This window comes from Parasteatoda tepidariorum, chromosome 5 (genome assembly GCF_982258835.1).
Source record: "Parasteatoda tepidariorum strain Cologne lab strain chromosome 5, Ptep-v5.0, whole genome shotgun sequence".
NCBI lineage: Eukaryota > Metazoa > Arthropoda > Arachnida > Araneae > Theridiidae > Parasteatoda > Parasteatoda tepidariorum.
Window position 1 is genome coordinate 63,403,315 of NC_141759.1, and position 26,790 is coordinate 63,430,104.

The window sequence follows — 26,790 nt, forward strand, 5'->3', positions numbered from 1 at the left end:
GCTAGAACGTCAAAATGATGTTGATCCAGTTCATTTTTTTTATTTAAAAAGATTAAGGGATATATGGCTGCTAAAAAAAAAACGCATCTTCTTTGAAACAAAATCTTTGCTGGATTTCTTTTTCAATGGAAAATAATGAAAAATGTGGTAAAATCAGTAATTGACAAAAAAAATTATAAAAAACTAAAATATGATAAAAATAATTCAAAATAAAAAAAAGTTTTAAAAACAGTTAATTAAAAATATTTAAAAATTGAAGAAAAAAAAATTTTTTAACACGCCAAAGCTATTTTAAATAGTACTACCAGTCCTAAGCCTACAAAAGGTGCAAAGGGAAGTTAGTGCATAAATAATAATCATGTACACTAGATTTTAAACAGTTTTCCAATTATCCTTTTCCTTTCCATTTCCTTTTCATTATCCGAACCATGTTGGGTCCCGAGCAGTTCGGATAATCGGCGCTCTACTGTATTTAAAACGTATAAGACAAAACTGGCCATAAAAACATCAATTTAATTGACAAAAACTTATAGCTCTAGACAAATTAATTAGTGAATAACCCCTTAATAAACCATATTAAAAAATATAAATTGCAGCACTTGATCTTAATTTTTATGTATCTATGTATTTAAATTAGATTTTGATTAGTTTTTATGCATTTTGAAAAGAGCATAACAGAAGTTTTTAAATAATGTAGCCATTTTTCACTGTCTACAAAACATGTACATTTAAAAAAATCAAAAAATATTTTTAAAAAATGAGGAAAAATTATGACATGAAAAATTAAGTTTTTTTATGAAAACTTTTATTTTTTCATGTCAATATTAATAAACTAAATAATTAATTAACCAACCAACATATCTGTAATATTGGTTTCATTTTTTTTAGTTAGTTCATTCTAATAAAGATAATTTATTGACTTATTGAAATAATGGAATATTGACATTTCATGTAGTGTAACATAACATTTATAAATTAAGACTTACTTTCTTACAACCATTGACAGCAAGCAAATTATTGCAGTTAAAGTTTCATCTGTTGTAACATCATCAAGCAAAACAACCTACAGAAAAGAAAAATTAGTATATCATTCTAGTTAAAGAAAGTTCTAGCAACATTTCATCATCATATTTCTGACACATTTTAAACCTTTAAATTCCTCAGAAAAATGATTTAAAGCAGTGCTTCCCAACCAGGAGCCCACATCCCAGAAAGGAGTAATTTGAAAATGGAGTCATTTAGAGTTTATGTTACAGTATAATGGCTCTTTGTTGCTATTCAAACTTGATGTAAATATCCAGTATATATACATTCTGTACCTTATGTTAGTTGTGATAGTATGTTATCAAAAATAGTTAGTAATTCAAAGATAGATGCACACTATAGGGACCAGACATCTTTGAAATATGAAATCATAATTATGATCACTAGAATGTGATCATCAGAATTGTGAAATCATCAGAAAGTACCACTAACTCCTAAGATATCAATAACACAGCCCTTGCGACAAAATTCTCGAGCACTAGTATCTTACAGCTAGCTAATTTTAATAAAAACTAACATATATGTTACTAATTTAAAATAACAAAAGTGCCGTGTTTGCAAAGAAAAAACTATTATAATTTTTTTTAAATTGAACATGCAATAAATTTTTGTTCTAATATTATGGATAATATTCTTGCATTTTGTAAATAATCATCAGCATAAAAAATCATGAAATCCGCCGCTGGAAAAAAAGACAGACAATGAAATCACGCGAATCAGACTCCTCAAAAAGGGGTTACTCAAATGCCTGTTTTGTTTCGAGATTAGGTTGTCGTAATAAAGAATATCGGATTTAAAAACCATGGAAAAATCAATAGCCAATAACTGCCAAACCAATAACTGCCAGAAATTTGATAGAATCATTGTCTTAAAAGGCAAATATTCAAATGCACGATACAAATTTTCCATATTGTTTGAAATATATCGGGACATTTAAAAACCATGTGAAAATCAATATCAATAACTGCCGAAAATGCAATCGAAATATTACATCCATTTACATTCCTGTCAATGTAAATTGTGCGTGTCAAAAAATGATTATCTAAGCGTATGATACAAACATTACGTGTATATTTCTGTAGAAAAGAAAACTTTACATTTTTTACTTTTCAATTTATATTATTTAATTCTGATTTATATTACTTAATTTTGATTTATATTAGCTTATCTTTTATAAATCAGTTTTATATTAAAGTACAAGATTTTTTTTTTTTTTTAATTCATGAAATTATTTTTAAAGATAGTGAAATACACAAATGATAAAAATAACATTAAAAGATCAAAGTTAAGACTAATATCTTAAATATATTTTCCAAACTAAAATTGTGTCAATAAAACAAATCCATCAAAAAAGTATATTAGTGACTGATTTTTAGAACTTAAATTACTTACTAAATTTTAAGATAAGATGCGACTTTAATCTGCATCTTTTCTTAAACAGTGTCTTTAGAGCATCGAGATATAATCTTAGCACATAAATTAGATCTACATTTTAGATTAGATAATTCACTGTGAAGAACCCATTGTTTATCAGCCTAACCATGAATACAATTCAAAAAATAACTTGGTTGTACTTCCTATAATAGCGAATGTCTAGCAAAAATTTTCTATAACTTTTATGTCAAGACACTAGTCTAGTGCAGGCCATTATGTTATGGGTCCCACTCTTCCTTAGCAAAGTAAAAATTAATGACTTTAAAAATAAAAACTTAAAAATAGTTGTTTATCATAATTATACATGTACCCACAATAACAGTGCCAATTATTTGCCCTTCCAAAAAAAAATTTTTTTAATTATGCTATTACTGACATAGCATGATCTCTGGCCCCCTTTCCCCACAACTTATTCTTTTGTTTCAGAATGCTCCATTCTCCACACGGGATCTCATTCTAGGCGAAAGGAAGAATATTTTAATGAAAGATCAGCAATGGCATGAATGCAGTCCCCCCCCCCCCACACACACATCCCTTTTTGTTTCTAAAAAGGCTCTATCCTCGATGTATGGTCACTTTCTAAGTTAAAGATGGACTTAATATTTTTGTAAGACTAAAAAAAAAATTTTAATCACCCAGTGTTACTGTAATTTAAGTACTTTTAAAATCCTTGAACCAAAATTAAACACTTTCAAAAGCCCTTATTTCCCAAAATAAAAATTAAGCAGTTTTTAAGGACTTTTAATGACAGTGGGAAGGACTGTGTTATGACTATAAATGATGGTAAGGAAATAGTGGAGAATTTACCCGTTAGCAATCCATAACCGCAGAACTATTTTTTTTTTCTCTAAGGATTGGAAATAACTTTTACAATGATAGAACATTACAAAATTATAACAAATTACGAAATAAAACATTTAACAATTAGTTTTAAGCATTAATTCCATGTGTTACTCCTTATATAAAGAATATTAACAATAACTTGGATAAAATTATGTAAAAAAATAAATATTACATTGCATCATTTAAATTTGAAAATTTATACAATTTGATTTTAAATAATTTCTTAAAATAAAAACTACATTTAATCAATGATTATACATATAGCACAAATCTACAAAGATATACTCTTACTAAGGCTGAAAAATATTTTGCTTCTGATTCTTCTTCTCCTTCACCCTTTATAACTTCAGCCGTGGCTTCAAGAAGCGCAAGCATTTCTTTATGGAGAAAAGAATTACTGTTCCAATTTTTTAACAATCTGTAAAATTGAATGTATAATAATTAAATCATCTAAATTTTCAAATCAATTATACATCAAATCAAATATAATCCAATGGTTGGAAAACAGATATAGTGAATGTATGATAACTGACGCACAAAAAGATCTTTAATAACCAATACCATGATCATTGAAAATTGGGCAGATGAGAAAGAGATGAATAGATGAGAGTTGAAAGAGACTTTAGGACATTGAGAATAGAAAATTAGAAAGCGAAAATGCCAAACAGGGGGCTTGGGAGGAAAATTATTAAGAAGGTCATGGACCAACCCAGACTATGCCAGTAAATAAATATATAATAACAGAATAATGAAGTATAGTTTGTCTATAGAAAGAACTTCCCCAGCCACAAAGTCTAAGACCATCTACTGCTATGGAAACAAGAATAGTACGTTTCAGGGAGGGTTGCTTCTCTTCACTATAGGACTAACACAATAGATCGAAGAAAAATATTCCCTTTCTCTTTTCTCGCCAACTTGATCCAAAGCCTGACCTAAACAGTGAACCTACACCCCTATTTTAAATATTTGTATTCCCTTTCCATAGTACCCGCTACGGGTCCAGACGAATGGCTAGAGGAATTATTTCTATAAACAAACTATACAGTGATTCCACTTACTATGTGCAATAACAGGTCAAATACTTCACAAATTGTAGAGGTGAAGCGAAAAGTGAGTCATGACTTGTATTCTGCAATACAGGGGGAAGGGGGAAAATACCTGCCAACAGGTTTATGTAGGCAAAATTCTCACAAACACTTTGTAAGCAAAAATTTGTTTTCTTTAATAATAACTGAAGGAAAAATTAGAATTCTGAGAATCAAAGCACATTGTTGCTTTTCCTTGATACAAGTGTTTGATCAGTCCTATTTAAAAACCTTGATTATTCAAATACAACAACTCTCATTAGCTCCTTGTTTTGTTGGGCAATAGATAGAAGAATTATAAATAGATACTTAAAAATTGAAACTGGGTCAAGAATTCACTTTTCAAAAGAATAATATTCATATCTTAAAAAAGTAAATATGGACCTTCAAGTGTGGAAATCCCGGAAATCTATAATTTCTAAAGTCAGAGATATTTCCATTCTCCTTTCAATTGGTCCACTTCTGTGATAGTTTTTTTCTTTCTTTTTTTTTTCTTCTTAAGTTCCACGTAGGGTTTTGCGCAGAAATTGCCCAGGGCGAATATTCTTCCGCAGATCATGATATGATACGGAAATCTTCCCTTAAAGTCTGACGGAATCACTAATGCAAAAATATAACACACTTTAAATGTTGCATCAATTAAATACTAAATTTTGAAAAACCCGTTGACTGCGTAGATGGTAAAAAATTAACAAGCATAAACTTACCTGCTGAATGTTGGAAGTGTACAATTTGTGAATCCTGTTAGAGCTGTTCCGACACCTATGCTCATCGCATCATCTTCTAAAATATCATCAGTTGTTAGTTTATCGTGTTGCTGCAATTGAGCAACAGTGAGATTACTATTTCCTGAAAAAGAATTAAACATTATAAAATGTTGCTCATTGAAGTAAGAAAATTTAAACTACCATAAAATTTACCAGGATTTCCAAAGAAGGCCCGCTTTTTTGCTGCAGAACGATGTTTTGTGCATTCCGGATTAGAACTGGAGCTTTGTCCTTTTTTTAATACCTTCCCTTTACCTTTAGAGGCTCTTCGATTTCCTTTTTTATTCTTCATACCTGAATTTTGGCAAGGCGATTAATCAAACTAACAATAAAATACTGAAACAACTTGGATTAGTACATCTTTATTAACAAATTTCAACATGCGTGTTTTTGTTTACCACCAGCATAAGAAAGAGCACGGTTGCGAACAATATGAGTGGGTTTCATATGTATTGTCCTTCTACCAAATATTATGGAGAATAAAGCCTATAGGCTCAAGTTTTATCACTTGTGCTTTGTGTCTGTTTTCAACCTGGGCAAAAATAGAGAGTCATAAGCAAATCAACCTTAAAGCAAATCTTGTAAACCTTTTTAAGATTATCACGTAAAGTTTAATTGAATGTCTTGTCTATAATATTTTATTTAACGGACTTTATTTAAAATATTATATATCAAATTTAGTGTTTGAAGTACTGTTCTGTTTCTATCTTGGAAATGGATAACGCGGCAAAAGATGTGAAGACTCCAATGATTTATATTTGTGGTGGTAATAATAATGTTTCTTTCTTCTAATAATAGCTGTGCAAATTTTTATTCTGAGTCTATATCTAGACTTTAGGTTACAAGGTATTGAAGCACCCAATACCCTTGGGACCACTGAATTTTCATTGGTGTTAATCCTAGGTTTTATACCTTTATCAATCAAATTATTGTGAGGGTATATGAAATCCACGAAACAAAAAATAGTCTATGTTGAAAGCATTTAATAAATGACTTGGAGTAATTATTACTTTGTTTTAAAGAAATATATGTTTCTATTTAGTAAACTTTTGAAATTATCTTTTCTAGAGTGTCATCATGAAAATGAAATTAAAGCAAAGGATCCAATCAGATGCAGAGAATGTGGCTACAGGATTATGTATAAGAAAAGAACAAAAAGATGTATCCTTTTACTTTTATTAACAAAATGCTTTTTTACCTTCATATAAGCCAAATTAAATTTCATATTTCCCTCTCTCCCTATAATATCTCTAAATTTTTATGAAAGTATGAAATCAAATAGCTTTAAATAAAAGTATGAATATTCTGTTTTTCCTCAGTAGATTATTTTGTAGATTTTTTACCTATTGAGGCCTCTGACAGAAAGTCATAGCAAATTCTGTAAGCTCTTGCAAATTGGCTTGACAATTTTGCAGTGCATTTATGGTTAGCATTTGGCAAATTGTTTGAAATAAATGTTGTAAGTTCATGCTATGCAAAATTTGAAATGTAAATACAAGTTTTATTACTTTTACTGAATTGTTTTAAAAAAAATCATTTTTCAATATCACTAAACTCTTAGTGTCTCCTTCTGGGTCCCTAATATGGTGATTTGACCATGTATGTGTATATATATGCAGTACTTATAATTTTAAAATAATTTACCACCTTTTGTAATAGAAAAGAATTAAGTATTATAATCGCAATATATTTCTCACAAGGGCGAGAAGTGAAGTAACTAATAAGAATAATTGAAAAACACTTATTCTTAAACATAAATTAATTTTAAATTTTCTTATATTTTAATTAATAACCTTTGGTATTTATTGATAGACTTCTGAAAATTTCATTGTTTTTAGAATACCTATTTGTGGCTTATAAATTGTTTTTTTAGGATTTATTTAAATTGTTCAACATTTAGATTACTTTACTTGTTATCCTTAACTTCTGCTTAGTAGTTGTTTTTGATGCCAGATAAAAGAGATTTGGCTGTGGGTATATCCTGTAAAGAAGACATTGTATATAACATAGAAGACATTTTCAAGAATCTGTAAAAGAATTTTAAATTTGTTTTGTTAATAAAACGTTTTGATTAAAAAAGATATCTTACTGTTACTGTTATGAAACATCAGTGTCATAGAGACTTAAAAATCAAATTAATTATGTGTTACAATACTAACATATTAAGATAATGGTATCAAATTATTTTACTTCTTATAGGCTTCATGTGCAATGTGGTGTAATTTTATTCTGTTAAAATCTATTACAATACATTTCTAAACTATGAAATTTTATCATGATAATATATAACACAGTATTAAGTACCATTTAGGAACTTTCACTGTTGTGAACTGAAGGTAATTGTTAGTTTTTTCTCTAAAAAACATAATTATATTTAGGTGCTGAATTACTTTGCTGGAGAATAGCAATTAGAAAAGGAACCTGAAATAAAACTGTACAGAATAAACTATACAGAGTACAAAGGCAGCATCTCATTTGTTTTTTATCGAATTTGATAATTTTATTACAGTTGATAGTTCATAAGTATCAAGTTAAATTTTGCTCATATATACACCGATTATGAAAAAGGCACAATTGTGAAAAAAATATAAAAAACCGTTTGGAATATAACATTTAAGAATTTTACAAGTTACTTTGACGCTGTATTGTTAGAGCTTGCAAAATTGTAGAATTACTGTCTTTAAAGATTTTATCATTATAAAAATGTAACCTTAATAGTTCAATTCAATGCATATTGGGTGAGAAAAAAATAAAATTTGCTTATAATTTAATTTTTTAAGCTGAAATAAATTGGAAAACAGGTTTTCAATTTCAATAGAAAAGTGTAACATATGCTGAAAATAGGGTTAGCAATAATTTATTCAACAAGATAGAGCAAAATAATTTTTAAATTTTGACGTACGAAAATCTTGTCACTTGCACATGCCTTTGCAGCAAATAAATTTTTTCCCCAGGAATGCTTTAAATTTGAGTAAATGCTTATAAGTTCAACTGTGATACTTTCACTATAATCATACCTGCCAAGTCTCCTGTTTTTTAACGATGATTCCTGTATTTGACGACTATCTCCTGTTTACCCGTATATTCTCAAATTTCTCCATATTTGTTGAAATTTTTTACAAAAAAATTGGTGATAAAATATTTACTGATGACAAAAATACTTCTCTTATTACTCAACAGATAGTGCTATTAATGCCCCCCACCCCAATGAGATGACCCAGGTTTGGACCCACCACAATGCTGGCACAAAATATTTTCAGTGGATCATTGTTTAAGAGTTCTTTTGCCGTCAAGCTAACAATGCGGGTTAGTCTTGATCCAGAAGTTTCATTGTCTTCTGAATTGGGTTTAAAATTAAAAGTCTAAGGAGTTGATCATCAGTATTAGCCAGAAAGCCAAAAAAATGGGTTGGCAGTCATGAAGTAAAGTAGTTTAAGTAATTATAAATAATGGTTTAAAAAAATCTTTTTTAGATTATGATTTATATTCATTTTTTCCACTTCCCTAAATATAAATGCTTCTTTTTTGACTTGCATGATGTGTCATAACTTAACTCTTAGACTAAAAATGTTGCTAGTAATATCTGTTATTTTATTTCTCCAATGTTGGCACGTATGTATAATGAAGAAATATGTAAATTAGAGCCTCAGTGATAAATGAAGGGGGGAAAAAACATTTTTAATCATAAAAATAAAACACAACTTAATTCCTCAATCTTTTTTATCTATCGTACAGATTTTAAAACCCAATTTATATTAATGGTAGAAGTCTGGTTTAATCGAAATGAATTTTTAATAAAGGAAAATTATGCTATATAGTTTAAAAAATTATTCCTATAAAAATTAAGAGTGTGATAATAGAATAAATCAAGAGCTCTTTTTTAATTTTGAAGCTTATTGATTAAATTTTGCAGTATAAAAAAAGTAGCACACTTATTATTTTTTAATTGCATTATACCTTAGGAAGATTTTAATTCTGTTTCAATTGAAATAATTGTTTATGTATTATTTTTGAGCGACTATAAATTACTTTGTTTTAAAAATATTTAAATTACATTCTTGAAAACATTTAATAAAAGTTACCAATTATTTAGTTGAAATAAGTCTTTTTCATAATTTGGAATTATGTAAGAGTAAATTAGTTTTTTGCTATACTAGCAATCAAATTATATAATAATGCTTTCAAAACAATAAAAAACTTTTAATAGTTAAACTTGTTGAACAGAAAAAGTTTTTTAAAAAAATTGGTTGTGCTACATCGTTTCAGGAATTGATATTTGTTGGAGCTTGGCATCAATTTAGCATGCACTTAGATGCAAATAGGCCCTCTTCATACGGATAATAGTTTTTTTTTTTCCCCCTGCAACAGAGTATAGAAATCAGGGGCCACATGTTTTGCTGTCTCTGCACACGATTTCAAAAATTTGATTCACGTATATGTATTGAAGCAATTAAAACATCTTAAAAATATTACATTTTATTCCATTAGTAACTAGTTGGCTTTAGCAGCCAGAACGAACACACCGCTTTGCTATCCACATTGTTTATCGCCTCATCATAGAATTCCGCCTTCACGTACGGATCACTTCGCTGCTCCAGATTGTTCTATTTTATAACCGTCGTTGAACAGCCGACCCAATTTCATGGGTTTACGACTACTAACGTTCAAATCCGTAGCCTTGTAATTTTGAACCAATCCAGAAGACAAGGAAACTCCTGGATTAGTACCCCCAGAGGTATTGATTTGTTGTGGGAACATGGAGGACTTTGAGACTCAACAGATTTAACGTGCATCAGTCACCATTTACTACACGGGGAGTCTTCGGCCGGCGAGGATCGAACCCACGACCTCTTGGATATGGGCCCAGCGCCCTACCGACCAGGCTATCCCGGGCCTTGCTCCACATTGTTTGATGCATTTGGCAGCATTGTTCTGATTTTATGATATTGATATTCTAAAAACAAATTAACTCTTTATATTTGCCTACGGGAACTCGACGATTTGCGGTTCCCCATTTGCTAAAAACAAATGGGGAAACTTTCAATATACTAGTTTCAGGTTGAATGGTTAGTACTCACGGTATACCTACAATTCAGTATGCAGACATATAAACACACAAATTCTTTATTTAATTACATAGATAGATTTATTTAAGTTATAAATTTTTTTAACAGATTTAAAACAAACAATATAGATAAAGGGGCCGGGATAGCCTGGTCGGTAGGGCGCTGGGCCCATATCCAAGAGGTCGTGGGTTCGATCCTCGCCGGCCGAAGACTCCCCGTGTGGTAAATGGTGACTGATGCACGTTAAATCTGTCGAGTCTCAAAGTCCTCCATGTTCCCACAACAAATCAATACCTCTGGGGGTACTGATCCAGGAGTTTCCTTGTCTTCTGGATTGGTTCAAAATTACAAGGCTACGGAGTTGAACGTAAGTAGTCGTAAACCCATGAAATTGGGTCGGCTGTTCAACGACGGTTATAAAATAAAATATAGATAAAGATATAAACACATGTTTAACATCATGGAATGTTATGAGTAAACATTTTTCAATACATTTGAGAAATTATAGTTATGTATTTCAAGTTTAAAAAAATTGTTTCCAAAACTGCCTCTATCATTCTTTGTTATTTAAAACTTCAAACAGAAAAAGAAATTATTTGATGTGATTTTCAACATAAAATAAGCTCAGAAAAACATGAAATAAATTTCAATAAAAAAAATAAAAAATTTCCGTATGAATAAATATGCAATTTCAGTAAAAAAAAATCTCCTAACTGAACATTTTATACAATAAGTTGTATGTTGATGCTATGTTTAATGTTTAGAAAATACATAACTAAATTGAAGGTAGGTATAATTAGTGAAAGTAATGTGTTTGTGATTTTGCACAATTAGTTTTTGTTTACAATAATTGTCATTTTCATTCTTTATTAAATTATTGCTATAAACTGAATTAAATAATTCTGGAGACATTAAAACATCATTTATGGGTCACTGGTCAATTGTTAAATATTTTTAGCATGGAGTAATGCTATGCTATGTATTTTATATAAACTAAAAAATTTTGTTATGCTGATTGGGACTAAAGAAGTTTGAGAACAATTTTAGTTAAACTGCAAATAAACAAAATGGTTCAAATATTAGTGGAAAAATAAAAGACCCTGGCAAGCTATCATTTGAAGGAATTATAATTTATAGATTTGGGAGAAAACTTGTAATACTTTTTTTTCAGCAAATAAAACATTTTTGAATTGAGATACTTACAGACTTCTAAAATAACAGCTAACAATGAATAAATTAATTTTTCAACTAATAATGCATTTACTATTCATAATGCTAGATGAGTAAAGAAATTTCTTCCTCTTGGCAAAATTCGTTTTTCATAACATTCTTTCACAAAAATAACAAAGTCATAAAGATTTTCCATTCTATGTCATTAAAACTTTACAAAGTTGCATAAGTATAATAAATCATAAGTTAAAATATAAATACACAATTTGGGAATAAATTATTAAACAATGAAACTTTCATCAACAACTCTTTTGTTTCAGTTCCATAGACAATATAACGATACTGAAAACATGATTCAGATTTCAAAAACTATTGCCATTATTAAGATGTTCCAGTATACAATAAATACATAGCTTAAATACTATTGTCCGACTGTGTGGGTGATATATGCATAGATTCTTCTAATTTATTGTAATAGGTTTTCAGTTGCTCTTCTTTGTCAGCAAATGTTTGATTAACAGCAGTATTCTTATTCTGAATGTCATCAACAAATGCAATCCACTCCTTTTTCCTCTGTTCTCTCCTACGATCTAAAAAGTCTTTCTAAAAAAGGGAAAAATGAATCAGGAATTAATTTTTTTTTTCAAACACCCACCTGGGGAACATTTTATCAATACAGGCATCTGAAGAGCATATTTTTTAGCCACTCTGTTAGAGGCACCATATTAGGTTGGACAACATTACTCCCACAATAAAGACAGATGGCACAGAGATTAAAAGAACATCCAATGCCTTGTCCGCAATTCGAACCAAGAACCTTTCTGATGTAAGGCCAGTTCCCTGACCCTTACACGCATCAGTCAGGAATCAATAATTCAACATCTTATTAAAGATTAATTTAACAATAAAGATAATGTAATAGGTTATAAATAAATATTAAAGAAAGAGTAGAGCATCAAAAACAAATAAATTAACTGAATAAATAAGTATAAAACTTCTAAAAAATAATAGTTATACAAAAGATAAAAAGTGTGATGAATCAAAAACAACAAAAAATCAAATATAGCAAAAGAATAAATAATTTTACAATGGAGAAGAGACACTGTGTTATAGGTAGTAAGAATAAATGTACAAACATAATAATTTACATTGATTTTTGTTTTTTAAAAAAAAGACATTTATCAGCCATTTTTCAATTGGTCATTTAAAATGCACACATCTTGAGTTTAGAACTGTTGTTGCAACTTTAACAATTCTGAGAAATAAATAATCACATCTTACCTTTTTATTGGAATCCTCTCTTTCCACAATATTATTGCACATACGCAAAGCCACTTCAACTGAAATTAAAAGTTTTTTATTTACTCAATACAATGTACAATGTAAAATTTTATATACAATGTAAAATTTTAATGTATCAATAAATAAAAAAAATTCGTAACAGTAAGATTTATATAACACATGAAATGAACGGAAATTTTTAAGAAAAATATTACTGATATTTTAAAATTCCTACAATTTTCAATTATAATATTTTTACAGTCAATTCCTTCAAGAATCTGCCGATATATTAATTAAACTTATTTTCAATGTATTGTTACTTTAAATATAAATTTAATCATTCATATTCCAAAAGAAATATTTAACAATTTAATGTAATTAAATAAAAGGTGTAAAACAATTCCAATCACCAATTTCACAACAATGAACATAATTTATACAACACTTCCCAGAATTTAATCACATATATTCAAGATTTCAATTCTCCAAAATTAACGAAACAAATCTTTCTAATGAAAATAGATAGAAGGACATAGAAACTCATTTATTGCATATATGTCAATAAGAGGTATCAAATAATTCTTATTGTAGCATTGCATTTGCAACTGGGTTTAAAGCAGCATTTCATGAATGAAAAAAATTAAGTTTACCAAAAAATGCGAAAGAAAAACTTTCGGACATGGTTCCAAAATATTGCAGAAGAGATCAACGTGCAGAATTACAAATAAACTATCATGAGTCATTCCTTTCTCAAATAGAATCTTATCCTGATAAAATATTGTAAGACAGGCTTTAAAGCTGACAAATTTGAGTGGCAAAATATCATAGAGACAAAGTATCATGGGACAAAACACAGTAGGCTCCTATCTAAGTGGACTAAAGCTTTAAATGTCTCCTCTGACATATTTGGCTGCCTCTCAAATAAATCTCCTTACAGTGTCCACTGAAGAAAGTGCTTGTTTGTTAGTAACATTGGGTGGTAAATCTTCGATTTCCTCATCCTCTTCTTCTGATAGTTCACAAGAAGCTTTTGTTTGAGCGATGATATCATTGTCATGCCACTGACCACACACTGTTACTGCATCACCTACGTTTACAAAGTTATGAAATTTCAAGTCATCAAGTTTCATGAGTCCGGTCAATCTGTCCCAATCATTTTCGGTGTAGTTTTCAGCAGAATTAACGATATTGATTGTTTGACTATTTTCGTCATCTTTAATGAATCCAGCCTTCTTGAAGCCATTCATTATCGTAGAGAGAGACACATCATTCCATGCCACTGACGTCTTTATGTCCATTTTTTTAAAAAAGTTTATCATTATGAGAATTGGTTTTCTATTTTTAAAATTTTTTAATTTTTTTTGAATATTTTTTTATTTTTAGAAAAAAAATCTACACTATTTATGGAGAAAAATATTCAAGTTATCGAGGGATTAGAACAAAAAATTCGTGAAATCGAATTTTTTTAACATTGAGTATATAGGAAATTTGAAGGGAATTATTTTTCTTCTTCGAGATATCGAAAAATTCGTGAAATCGAGGTTCGACTGTATATTTAATTGTCACACTTGGCAATATTTTGTCGAAAAACTTTACAAACAAACCATTTAGTAGATTACCGATCTGTAGAGAAAGAAAAGTTTAGTGTATTTCAAGACAAATGCCAAATGAAATACCTGCATCAATATTTTTAATGTATTCTTAAAGAGAGAGAAAAAGAAAACTACATAAATTTAATAGGCATTCAAAAGAAACTAAATGATGGCCAAGTATAAATTATTTTGAAATATTTTTTAAGAATAAATTATTTTGAATAATTCTTTAACAGGAAATTAGACTATTGTAAATGTCTTAAAAAAGTTTTATATTTTTTGATTTTATATATATATTTAGTAAAGCATGATACTTACAGTGGCCAGTTAAATTACAAAGATGCATATCTCCAAGTTTCACACCTTTTTCAATTTGTGTTTCTTTTATTTCAGTCACAATTTCAAGCATTTCAAACATTCTCCTCACTTCCCTTTCCTTTCTTTTTTCCTGTTAAAATTTTGATATAATATTAAATTTTCTAACATTTAAAGAAGTATTAGTAAACAACATTTAAGAACTCTTAAGTACTTTCAATAAGAAATGAAGTACTTTAAAAAATGATCTTTTGTAAACACAATAAGACAATTTAAACAGTTTTAAAAAAATAATTATATTCACAAATATTTATTATCTAAAAAAAGGTCACCAAGAGGTTGGAGGAAAAAAGGAAACCTGATCATGACATCACGATGGAGAGGGAAAATGTGCTCTCTAAGAGGAGAGGGCTGAAAAAGAACTGTGCTACTGCCTTGATATAAGAGGAATGGGGAGAAAATTGGTGTAACAGGTACAAACGATAGAAAATGAATCTCATGCAGAATGTTATGATAGGAATAAACAAATACAATATTAAAAAATTAAGGTTTTAATGAAGCAAGAGTAAGGAAACAAAAAATCGAAGCTGAACATAAATAAACACTTGGAGAATTACAAATACAGGAATATAACTTATAAATTGTAGTTGAATTTTATACAGGAATATAACTCATAATAAAGGAATATAACTTATAATTGCTATACATTATGTGAAGCATACAAATTTTGATGGATTTGACTATTTAAATGTATTAATTCTTAATAAAGCCAAAAAAAAAAACAAGTTTAACCAACAAAATAAAAAAAGGAATAATTAAATAATAATGGAAAAATACTATTAATATGAAGGAGTTAAATCTGTCAAATAAAAAATTGATACTACTTCAAATTCCTTCAAGAAAAACTTAGTTTCCCCCTGAACGAATGGCCTATGGTCAAACAGGCGACTTTCTACATCTCCTATATCTAAATAAAACACAAAATTAGGATATGTCAGACTTTAGATAATTATCATCAGTTTAAATTTTCAACATATTAAAACATGAACATCAAATAAAAACTACTTTAATCCATCAGTAATAAAAGCATATAATCCTGATGATAAATCAGAAAATTCTCCTCCGCTACGCACTTGATCTTAATAAACTAACAAAATCCGAAAGTACTGCACCAAGTTTAATGATAAGTAAATTGGAAAATTTTCCTCTCAAAATTGGTACATTCATTTAAGACAAAAAATTATAACAGTAATTAGACAACAACAAGACACTCTTAAAAAGAGAGATAAAGAACAGTAAAATACCTTTCATCACTCGCTCCAAAACATTTCCTTCAGACATTTTAATAAGTTACTAAAACGAAAACAAAACAGGATAAGAGACCAACGCCATTTTGAATATGTTTAGAACTGCCTATTTCTGTTTCAAAATGAACGTATCCTTTCACGGAAATTTCATTTAAAAAAAAGAGGAACCAAGAAAAAGAAATAAACAATGTTTTGTCTTTTGGCAACACTGAAAAGGTTACCTTTAATTAAACAGTATGGCGCTTTATAACAGGCCCTCATCAACTGGCATACTTTTGAAAAGACGCTCGCAACACGAGCCGCATGTTAGATGTAATTATGTTTTGTTTATTTATATATTTGATACTATCAATAGAAATTATTTTCTTGAAACAATGAATACTTTTAAAATACCTAAATTAAGGTGGTCCTAAAGCCGTATACCTGTAATGTTAAAAACCGCCGAACAGTTACACAGATTAAATAGCGTACTAAGGGTCTCGAAATTTTTCATGACATTTAAGAATCTTGTTAGCCAGAACCTAAAATGTTTATTTTTGTTAAATTAGGTTGTGAATTATTTTTAAAAGCATATAAAAGTTTTGTTACATTTGATTTTGTAGTCCTGGTTCTGGAAATTAGATGGCGCTACAAGGCTACGAGAAATGTGAATTTACCGCTAGTGAGGACAATTTGCGAAAAAAAGCATGAAATACTTATTTATATTCTCATTAATTGCAAATTCTTTTTGTTTTAGGTATTAATACAGATTGTTAGCTTTATTCCAATAGCAGTTTTAAAACATTTTATTCAGTATTTAATTTGTTTAACTGTTCGGGAGAAAAGTCACTAATTAATAATTTTTCCAGCATCGAAAATCAGAATATTTTGTTTTTTCAGTTGTTTACGAACGCGCTTGAAAGAGAGTTATTCAGGATTTAGCGACTAGCATCAGCAATTTTAATGTTTACATTGATATCACGTAGCTTTCATTTATGTTGTTTCTTCACATTTAAATTCGAAATAAACTTTAAAGTTGAACCAAAGAAAAATCGCTGGAAATTTAGATGCAAAGGTGTTAAAACATCGTATTTCTTATGTTAAAAGTGTTAAAACTTAGAGACATAAGAATAATTTAATCTACATACTCTGTTGAAATTTCTGGCAAATGTCTCAAAATAAAATTATCTGCTAGTTAGTTTTCTAATATTTATACGCTACTAAAATTTCTATCAAAATCGTTATATTTTCTAAACGAATAAGAGCTCAATATTTTTTTGTTTTCTCAAGAATCGGAAGTTTAAAAAATTGTATTTAATGTTAGTACGTACACAAAAAATCAATTTCAATCTTGCATTATTTGGAAATTATTATTATCAAATAAAATAGATGATCCTGTTAATTAATGACCTATTATTAAAAATTTTTTAAAAATATATATATAACGATTAAAGTGTTAAATTCACTTTTTGTGTATTAAGTGTTGATGGCACTTTTTCTTCAAAAGCATCTACTAGAGTTTTGAGTTCGGATAATTTAATTAAAAAATATAGCTTTACTTTTGAGTATTTTATTTATTCAAAAAGCAGTATTGTGATGGCAAATTTTGAAATTTGAGAGAACTAAAATTTACAAATTTTATAAATATGATCTTTCTTTTTTTTTCTTCTGAAAATAGCATGTTGAACTTTTGCAATTTATTTTAACTGCAACTAATTTTAACTAGAACCTGGTTACAGTGGTTTCACTCTTTTTATTTATTTGTTTATTTTATAACATAATTTAAAGTTTATTATAATAATAAAGAGTTGTTACCTTATGCATACACATACATTTATTAATTTTTTGCCCATTTAAATTTTATTATATTTAAATTATATTATATAGATGAATATTGGAAAAAATTTAAGCAATTTTGCATTAATAAAAAATGCTTAATTTATGATTATCATAACAAAAACAATCAAACGACAGTATGCCATGCTCCTGTATATATTCCTACTGCACCCTATTAAAAGAAATTTTCTACATAAGCAAGGTATACACACTTCCTTTGAAATAATGGCATTGAGTAGAGTACACACTGTGTGATTTTTGTGCCTTCAGCCCTTGGTTTTTCAAATTAACCATGTTTATGATTATAAAAAATTATTTGAAAGTATTTACATTTTTAAATGTAATATAGAAGATTTTTGTATAAGTATATCCTTCAAAATAAGTGACATTAAAGCAGTAGCATTTAATTGAATATATTAAAAATTTATGATTATTCTGTTTGCGCTTTTGAAATTCGAATAATACTTTTATTTTCGTCCAACTAAGATTATTAAAACCCTTTTATATAAGATAGGTTAAATTTAATTATGTCAAATTATAATTTGAATACCTTCAGTTTGAAAGCCTTTGTTTTTTATTAATATCAATTAATATTAAAACATGCAGTCTATAAATGTTGATTATTGCTTCAATTTTAAAATATCATTTTTTAAAAGAAACACAATTGTCTAATAATGACTGATGTTTTATAGTTTTGCTAAATGGTAGAATAGAATTGTATTACCAGTGCTTTTGCAGATGACTTTTTTACCTTTTTTTTCATTCCATCTGATTAAGAAAATGTTTAAAAAAAGTTTATCTATTTTCGATAGTTTCGATTATATAACTTCAGTTTTATCCAGGATTGGCATGATTCTTTTTTTTCTTGAGACATTCATTTGAGAAAAAAGAAAAATTTTAATGCAGAATTTATCCCTATATTCACAGTGTTGTTAAGTTTTTTTAAATTTTGATTTTATCAATATTAAAAGTCGTATCTAAAGTAACAAAAAGGAAAGAAATGTATGTAAATTATTTGATGTCAAAAATTAACTGATAAATGTAAAAAGATACTAGCATTTGTTAATAAAAGCTCCATGAAACCTTCAAATTGTACCATATATAAATAATAATGTTAAATAATTTGTTGTTTAATAACCATTATACATATTTAGTGTTGTTTATCTGATAGCAAAAACTTTAAAAATTCTGCAGCAGTTCGATCAAAGCCTAAGAGGTTTAAATTAACACTCTTTGCATTAGAATTCTGCAAATATTCTTTACTACTTTTTTCAAAATAATTTTATATAGTGATATAGTTTAATAAAATGACCAATCTAAATCCTGTAAATGTTATTATACAAATAGTGACGAAAGTTAGGTTTTGTGTTCGAATTACGAAATTCTTTTTGTCTTCCTGTTTTTATATAATTTAAAATTTTACTTCCTTTGGCAATTTTTTTACGTTTTTGTTTAAAAAAAAAACTTTATTCTTTTTAATGTAACAAAAGTTTTAAATGTAACCACTAATTAAGAAATGCAGTCCAGAAATATAGTTGACTTTTTTTTTTTTTCTTTTTGTATTAGCTCAATTGACCATCAGAAACATTTTATTAAAATTATTTGCCATGGTAGATTGTTTTTACCTCTTATTCAAAATATTTACCGAAAATGATGAGTTAAATTAAAATGTTTTCCTTAAATTAAAGGAATTGAGACCAAAAATATATGTTATATGGTTATGAAAATCATATTTCTAACCTCATTTCTTAGGATGTACTTTTTATATCTTGATCAAAGTTGTAACAATTGAACTGAAATTGTTGAAATATTTTTTTTTTTTTTGATATTTAAATTGAATATTTTTTTTTGTGAAATGATTATTTTTTAGCTTTGATGGATTCCCTCTCCATGAAATCTTCACTATATTAGGAAACTTGTCTCTATTTATATTTTTACCTTAGGTTATGCAATTTGGAACTAAAATTATAAATTTTATTTTGGTGTGTTTAATAACAGACTTAAATAACAAAATTTATTAAAAACATGTGGTGTAACTACCAATATGATTATTAAACATCGATTCACTACACACAGCCATGAACTTAATACAAATCTCATGGCTAAAGCTCAAAACCTGGTGACCTTAATCCAGCTCGCCTGGTCTTTCACAAATACAGAGGGGATGAATTGTGGCGTAACTACCACTACTATTTTTTAACATCAATTCACTTATATATAAGACATGATAACTTGATTCAATTTTGAGATACCTTTTGATAGATGAAGGTTGGCATTGTCTAATGGCTCGTTCACTGCAAAGTCTCTCTTTTCTTTTCTTTATTTATGGAATACTCAAACCCAGTAAAATTTTAGGATATGGTACAACTCTAATTCAAACATTCGTTACATCAGTAATAATCTTTTTTTCCAGCTCAACATCGAAAATAAAAGTGGACCTCAAATTTATATTAATATAGTAATTATTAAGATAAGTTTTGACTTTGATACTTTTTATACAATCCAAAAAGAGTTTTATTTTATTTTTCTTTAAGTAAAGAAAAATTGGTACTTTAAAAAAAATTAGGACACGAAACAAACATATTGTTTTATTGATTTTCCGAATAATTTATTCCGTATTCGACGACATTTGCTGATCACCTAATTATTATTTGGTTCACATAATTGTGAGTGGTGACTTGTTGCGAAATGAATCGTTTAAAATAAATTGAAGTTTAAAAAAAAAGAGAAGATTTGTTAGTTTCACAAACTGATAATTTTTTCATATTTTAATATCTTTAATTTAATAATTTTTTAAGTTACTTTAATAGTGATGCTTTCTGTATTTATCTTTTAAATAATAAGTATAAAAAACAAAAAAACGAAATATTCATAATATTGAATAATGGAATATGCTGTTACAAGAAATAATAAGTAGCTTTCGTTAAAAATATGAAATAATATAGTAATGCATTAGCTTAATGTTTTAAAACATTTCTAATTTAATTCCTAATCTCCTAACAAAAAAAAGAAAGAAACAGACTGGACATGATTTACCAAGGCCGGATTTACGTATAAGCTGTAGCTTGGGGCCCCGAGATAACAAGGGCCCTCAGAAGCCCAAAATGCTTCTTTTCTGCATTATCGGACATAATAAATATAAATAAATGACTGAATAAAACAAAAAACTTCATTGTCATTAGAATGAAACATATCATCTTTCAAGCAATTTAAGTATTAATAAATTATTTATAAATAAATTTTTTAGTTTAAAAGAAAAAAGTTTTTTTTTTTTTTTAACCCCTTCATTCGATCATTAGACTATTTAATATCTGTTTCTAAGGATCAGAATTTTCCTTTTGTTTTACTTTAAAAGTGTACAAATTATATATTCAATGCTTTCATGTGATATGCAGCAGTTTTAAATAGCACTTAAAAATATCTAAAATGACTGAAATTGTCAGTTTTGCAATCTCATTTTATATAGCATTATTTAGAGGAGACAGTTGCGTGTGGATGTGATGATGACGTAATGAAAGAGGCATACAAAAAAAGCAAATTTCAGTTAAAATCCTCAATATTATATTTTTAAACTCCTCGAAAAATGTAGTAAAAGAGGCATGCAAATTAACTGTCGCAATCATATTAATATTAAGTAAGAACGAAACAGAAATGATAATGTTGAATCACAAATGAGACAGGTGGTATGAAAGACATCGAAACCTATTTGATTGGTAAAACTAGAAGGCGTTTCTAAAATTCTGAAATCTATCAGGCTTTAATTTTTTTTCTGTCACAAAATTTATCAGTAATTGAAAATAATACATTTATTCCCAATATTGGTTCTGTTTTTTCGTTGATTAAAATGTTTAACATTAACAGATAGTTGTGTTTTAAAACATTCCATTCCATAATAAAACATTCCATTCCATAATTCCATTCCATTTAAAACATTCCATTCCATATTATACAATTGTAATTATCTAAAACTAATTGATATAAAGCATTAGTGTGTTTCATTGATATGTTGAATGCTCGTTTTGACTGGATGCTGCTCTTGCACATCCTAGCCACTATACACAAAGAGACGAGCTGATACTTCAAAGCCGTATTACATTTATTCTCTCTGATATTTAATAGACCCTTTAATAAATCCTTAAAAATATAAGCCAAAAATTCACATAAATAATGACAATTTTTATTCTTGCACTAAAATTTAACAAATGTACTTGAAACAATTAAAAAGAAAGCAAAAGTAATGAAGAAATATTTTTAATGTAAACATCAATTAAATAATATCAGCTTACGAAATGTTCTTTTTATTTTTACAAACAGTATTAATATAACGGCCCTCACCTGCTCCAGGGTGTAGGGACTGCTGGATTGGGAATTGACAAGGCTACTGATTTGAATATTAGTAGTCGTAAACTCGAAACTGGGTTGGCTGTGCAATGACTGTTATAAAATAAATTAATAAATATGGGCGGGATAGCCTGGTTGATGGGGTTCTTGACTCGTGTTCGTGAGAATTGGAGTTTGAATCCAGCCGGCAGAAGAATACCCATGTATAAAATGGTGACTGACGCATGTTAAATCTGTTGGGGTCACAAAGTCCTCCAAGTTCTCATAAGAAATACCTCTGGGTACTGATCCAGCAGTTCCCTTGTCTTCTGGCTTCGGTTCAAAATTACAAGGCTACCGAGTTAAACATTGGTAGTCGTGAACAATTGAGAATCGTAAAGAAAAAACAATTGAGAAAAAATTAGCAAAAAATCATTAAAAATTGCAAATAAAATATATTCAAAATGAAATTTAAAAAAACTCTGTTAAATATATAGTGGCCCTTCCAGCATGCCAAATTTTTACTCTGTGCTTAAAATTTGTTTCTGTTGTAACTTTTTTCAAACGTTCAAAAAATATGTGCAATAAAAGAAAGGTTCTACATTATAGTCTCATCACAATTAATATATTTAACAATAAAGTAATATCAAATTTTTAAAAAAATTTAATGTTAATACTCAACAATAAAAAATAATGACAGTTTACTTTAGGTGTACAGAAATAGAATTGAACTTATAAGGGCTCCACCAAGCTTAAATCCGGCCCTGTCATTTACTGATGAGATTTGAGATTAAACCTTACTAAACTGATGCCAAATGTTGATAATTACTTATAAAACTCTAAAGCAGTATCAGGTTCATCCCTCCCTCTAAAAGCATTTATTTATTGCTTAGTTATTTTATATAACAGATAATAAATTTTAATTTGACTCGTTTTAATTTGAATTTAATTAATAAATGTATAAAATTAACATGTGTTTTTTCTTAAGTTTTTCACACTACACTTCTCTACAGTTAAAAATTTATATCTGTCACAGTAAGTAGCACTATACCAGCTGTCAAAAATACATTTGAAGTTGATGAATTTACAAAAAATTAATATCAGGTAAGCAGGGGTCTACGAGACAAAAAAGTTTGGGAACCAATGATCTAGGAGATAACGCAGCTTGTTTTGTCAATAGAATAATGGTTGCATTTAGAGCACTTTGGTTCTCAGAAAGAGTTCAAGATATTTAGTGGTGATTGTTCTATTTGCGGATAAAATGGTAATAAACTCTGCTGTGATCAAGGAACGATTTGTGTTGTCAATTAGCTCCAGAAGAGATACGATTTGTGTTGTCAGGAGCTCCGGAAGAGATACGAGTACTGTAGCTAGTCGAAAAGTAGTATAAATTTCGATCGCAATTTAATTCAGTTATTAATAATAATAAACCTTTCGGTGATAAAAGAAAAGAGTTTTTTTTTTTTTCATTGATGATTAATTCCGTTTTTATACTTAATCGAGATTTTGTACGTTATTGTATTTTTTATAAAAATTCGATACTTTTTTTAACATGAATATTAACTTCAAATCCACAATAAAAATATCTTTTTTACTTAATTTTTAGCAAACATTAGTACATTAGAAAACATCAAAGAACACCCAGAAAGTTTGAATAAAAATATATTTTACAGAATTTAAATGAAAATAACTTGTGAGTTAGAGATTTTCTTAAAAAATTAAACACTAGAATTGGCAAAATTATTTTATTTCGGAAGCTAAGGATACATAATATGTGATTAGCGTTGAAAACTCTAAAGCAGTGTTTCTTAACCTTTTTGGTATAATGGACCCTTTTTAAAAAATTTTAAGAAGTCACAGACCACCCCCTGTGAAAAAAATTATTGCAAAAATCATTAATTATTTTTACTTTACTTTATTTTCAATTGAAATAAAATTCGAAGGCTACTTTGTGTTTTTGAAAATGTTAAATTTTTTTATGGTTTGCGAATGTTCTTTTCCTCACATTATGGAGGATTGCTGGCATATCTAAGAGAAAAGAGCAAAGGGACGGCTCATAAAAAATGAGGGGTTGATAGAGGATTATAAAAATAACAAATCGGACGTAATCAGGGGGTTGCCCTGCTGCTGCAAACTGAAAGTCGGTTGGTGGAGAATGTTAAAAATATGACAGGGATATTAGAGGGTCCGCACTGAATTTGGGGTATCTCAATCACCTAGTTTCAAATATGTATGTATTTTCATCTTTTAGAAAAAAAAAAAGAGATCAATGTTATTTAAATATTATTGATCCAATCGTCTTAAAAATAGTCGGCGGACCCCCAAAGTATGACGCATGGAGCCCTAAGGGGTCCATGAACCACAGGTTAAGAAACCCTGCTCTAAAGCGTTACATGAAAAATTAATTTCCATTACAGATTATTTGCAAAAACCGTTTAATTTGGCAGTTTATAAATTCATTTTTGTTAAATTTGCTTTAATTTAATTTTTAAAAATAGTGTGTACACACAGATATATATATATATATAAATATTTGGATTGTAATTTTTACAGCAGCAAATAGCATTATTAAAATTTATAATAAAATAATGCCACGTCAAAAATTTAAATGCATTTTTAGCGTGAATGAAATAAAATTTTATTTATTATCTTTACTTCATGTAGAAATTACTGCTTGAGCAAAATTTGATTTTGTATCTTTTATTCCGAAAAATCTAAATACATAATAAAAGATTTTCTCGGCTGTACGCAAGCTAGCTTCAATGAGTCATATGATTTTGTGAAATTAATAAAATACCAGCGTATGAACTTTTACTAACTGGGCATCGAAGGCCAAATTAAGTTTTTGCTCTACTTATGGTTAAAACTTAAATAAAACGCAATTGTAATTATTTTTTAAATTTTTCTTTGAATAAAATGTTGCAGCTTTACACAGTGATTTTTAAGTAACTTTATCAATTTTAATTCGATTTAGTTTAAAATTTAACAGTGTATATTATACTGATGTAGTTCTTATATTATACTTTGATATTTTTTATTGAGCGATATGCGGTTTTCCTAAAGACATTTTCCATTGAATATATTACCAATTTGTAAAAAATAATAATAGAAAATGCTCTTCATGCAAAATAAACATCAATAATAATAAACATCTTGTTCAGTTTTTTGGTAAAGAAAATAGAAATTTGTAGAAGTTATGAGGCTTATAATTAGCAAATTAAACTTTTAAAAAAGAGCATTTTAGTCTATAATTTAATTTTAATCATTTTCAAGATATTGGTGCTCAGGGATAGGAGTCCTATCTTGTTCTCCACTAGTTAGTTACGCCACCGATTAGCATTGGAACTAAAAGACACAGAAACTTTAAGTTATATATCGATTTGAAAAATATTAGAAGTTCTAAATTATAAGGCTTTGCAAAAAATTTCGTACTTGACTTATTAAAACCCTAACACTCAATTATTAAGATAGTTTATTTAATTGTTTTTACAAAAATTATTATATTTTCTATTAAAGTTTTATTGGAAAAAAATTGTGTAAAGAAAGAATCGTTGATTTATTGAAAACTTTCACGCGAATAATCTAAGTTCTAGGTACTTTTAGGTAGCTTTGGCTGAATTGTCAGAACGCAGTCTAAATTCGGTAGTTTAAACCCCAGTTCCGCAGTTTACGTAAACCCGGTCTAAACGAAAAACTAGTCTTCGTTGCTCGAACGTGGTTTTGCCGAGGTTTAACGAGACTGGAGCAAGACCACGCTTATCGGATGTATTTGCACCAGAATTTTGCCTGGTTGATAAATTCACCCAATCAGGTGGAAGGAATCGTATCTGTCACTATTCGGAAAAGTCTTGGGATGTTTTGTTTACATTTTGTAGATACGATCATAATGAAAATAAAGTTAGTTATGTTAGAATCATTGCATAGTTAATCAAAAAAGAAATGGTTTTTATGAAAAAGAATTCGGTTTTGTTAAATGTTGTTGTGTGTTTGTAAGAAAAGTTCTCATGCAGAACATTATATTTTAAATATTGAACATTGGTCTATATTCTATTGCAAATAAAATAATACTTATCTGACTTATTTTAGAAAGAAAATTTTAAGAAATAATGGATTTTTAAATAAAAACTTCACATGGCAAATAAAAATCTGAATAAAAAAGTGCTTTATAAATAAAATTGATGTATAATAATATGTATGCTTGTTTTTATTACTTTATTTCTCTATATGTGTTATACAAAAATACATTTAATAAAATAATAAAAAAAAATTTCTATCATGCGTGGAACATTTTATTATTATGATTGATTTTGCTATGATTTTTGTTAGAACTTAACAGTTACCAATTAAGTGAAGGTAAGTAATATAAATATAATCAACATTGGTATTCTAGATATAAAATTAACTTGTTTATAAATTTGGTTATGAAATAAAATTTATTAAAGAAAATTTACTAATAATTAAGTTTTTCCAATAAATATACAAAGTAAAATTTTTATAGGACTCACACGCAGCACGGGACACACAATCTTAGAATTTAGACAATTTGTTGATCACATATCTTTATAAATAATTTTCTTATATGTGTTTCCTTTCAATGCACAACTTTAAGGAATCTGCATAATTTCTATATAACAAGAATATATATATATTAATTCTATTTGTGTAAGCAACATTAATAATTGATTATGAGACTTAGTATTAAATAGATAAACTATTTTACAATGATGTTTTGTAAGTCACTCATGCAACCA

At 28.1% G+C, this 26,790-nt stretch overlaps 3 protein-coding genes across 4 annotated transcripts in view; 1 reads left to right on the forward strand and 2 right to left on the reverse strand.

The window, feature by feature from the left end:
- LOC107451191 (RRP12-like protein) overlaps positions 1–5,675 on the reverse strand; it is a 49,158-nt gene extending 43,483 nt beyond the window's left edge. For both annotated transcript variants that reach the window (XM_087164080.1, XM_087164081.1), the window contains exons 1-4: positions 5,327–5,675; positions 5,114–5,255; positions 3,613–3,739; positions 987–1,063 (exon numbers count right to left, since the gene is read on the reverse strand). In XM_087164080.1, coding sequence (XP_087020206.1) covers positions 987–1,063; positions 3,613–3,739; positions 5,114–5,255; positions 5,327–5,465 — 485 coding nt within the window. In that variant the 5' untranslated portion in view covers positions 5,466–5,675. The remainder of the gene's footprint in view (positions 1–986; positions 1,064–3,612; positions 3,740–5,113; positions 5,256–5,326) is intronic.
- A 55-nt stretch (positions 5,676–5,730) lies between these two features.
- Polr2K (DNA-directed RNA polymerases I, II, and III subunit Rpb12) lies at positions 5,731–7,254 on the forward strand. The gene is made up of 3 exons (XM_087164082.1): positions 5,731–5,939; positions 6,242–6,334; positions 7,108–7,254. The coding sequence occupies exons 1-3, from the start codon at positions 5,888–5,890 to the stop codon at positions 7,128–7,130; spliced, it is 168 nt and encodes a 55-aa protein (XP_087020208.1). The 5' UTR covers positions 5,731–5,887; the 3' UTR covers positions 7,131–7,254.
- A 3,835-nt stretch (positions 7,255–11,089) lies between these two features.
- Muted (biogenesis of lysosome-related organelles complex 1 subunit 5) lies at positions 11,090–16,114 on the reverse strand. Its single transcript, XM_016049951.4, has 5 exons — positions 15,902–16,114; positions 15,482–15,564; positions 14,601–14,730; positions 12,691–12,749; positions 11,090–12,012 (listed from the first exon to the last, which is right to left on the reverse strand). Exons 1-5 carry the CDS (start codon positions 15,936–15,938, stop codon positions 11,824–11,826), a joined length of 498 nt encoding a protein of 165 aa, XP_015905437.3. The 5' UTR covers positions 15,939–16,114; the 3' UTR covers positions 11,090–11,823.
- Between the last annotated feature and the right edge of the window lie 10,676 nt (positions 16,115–26,790).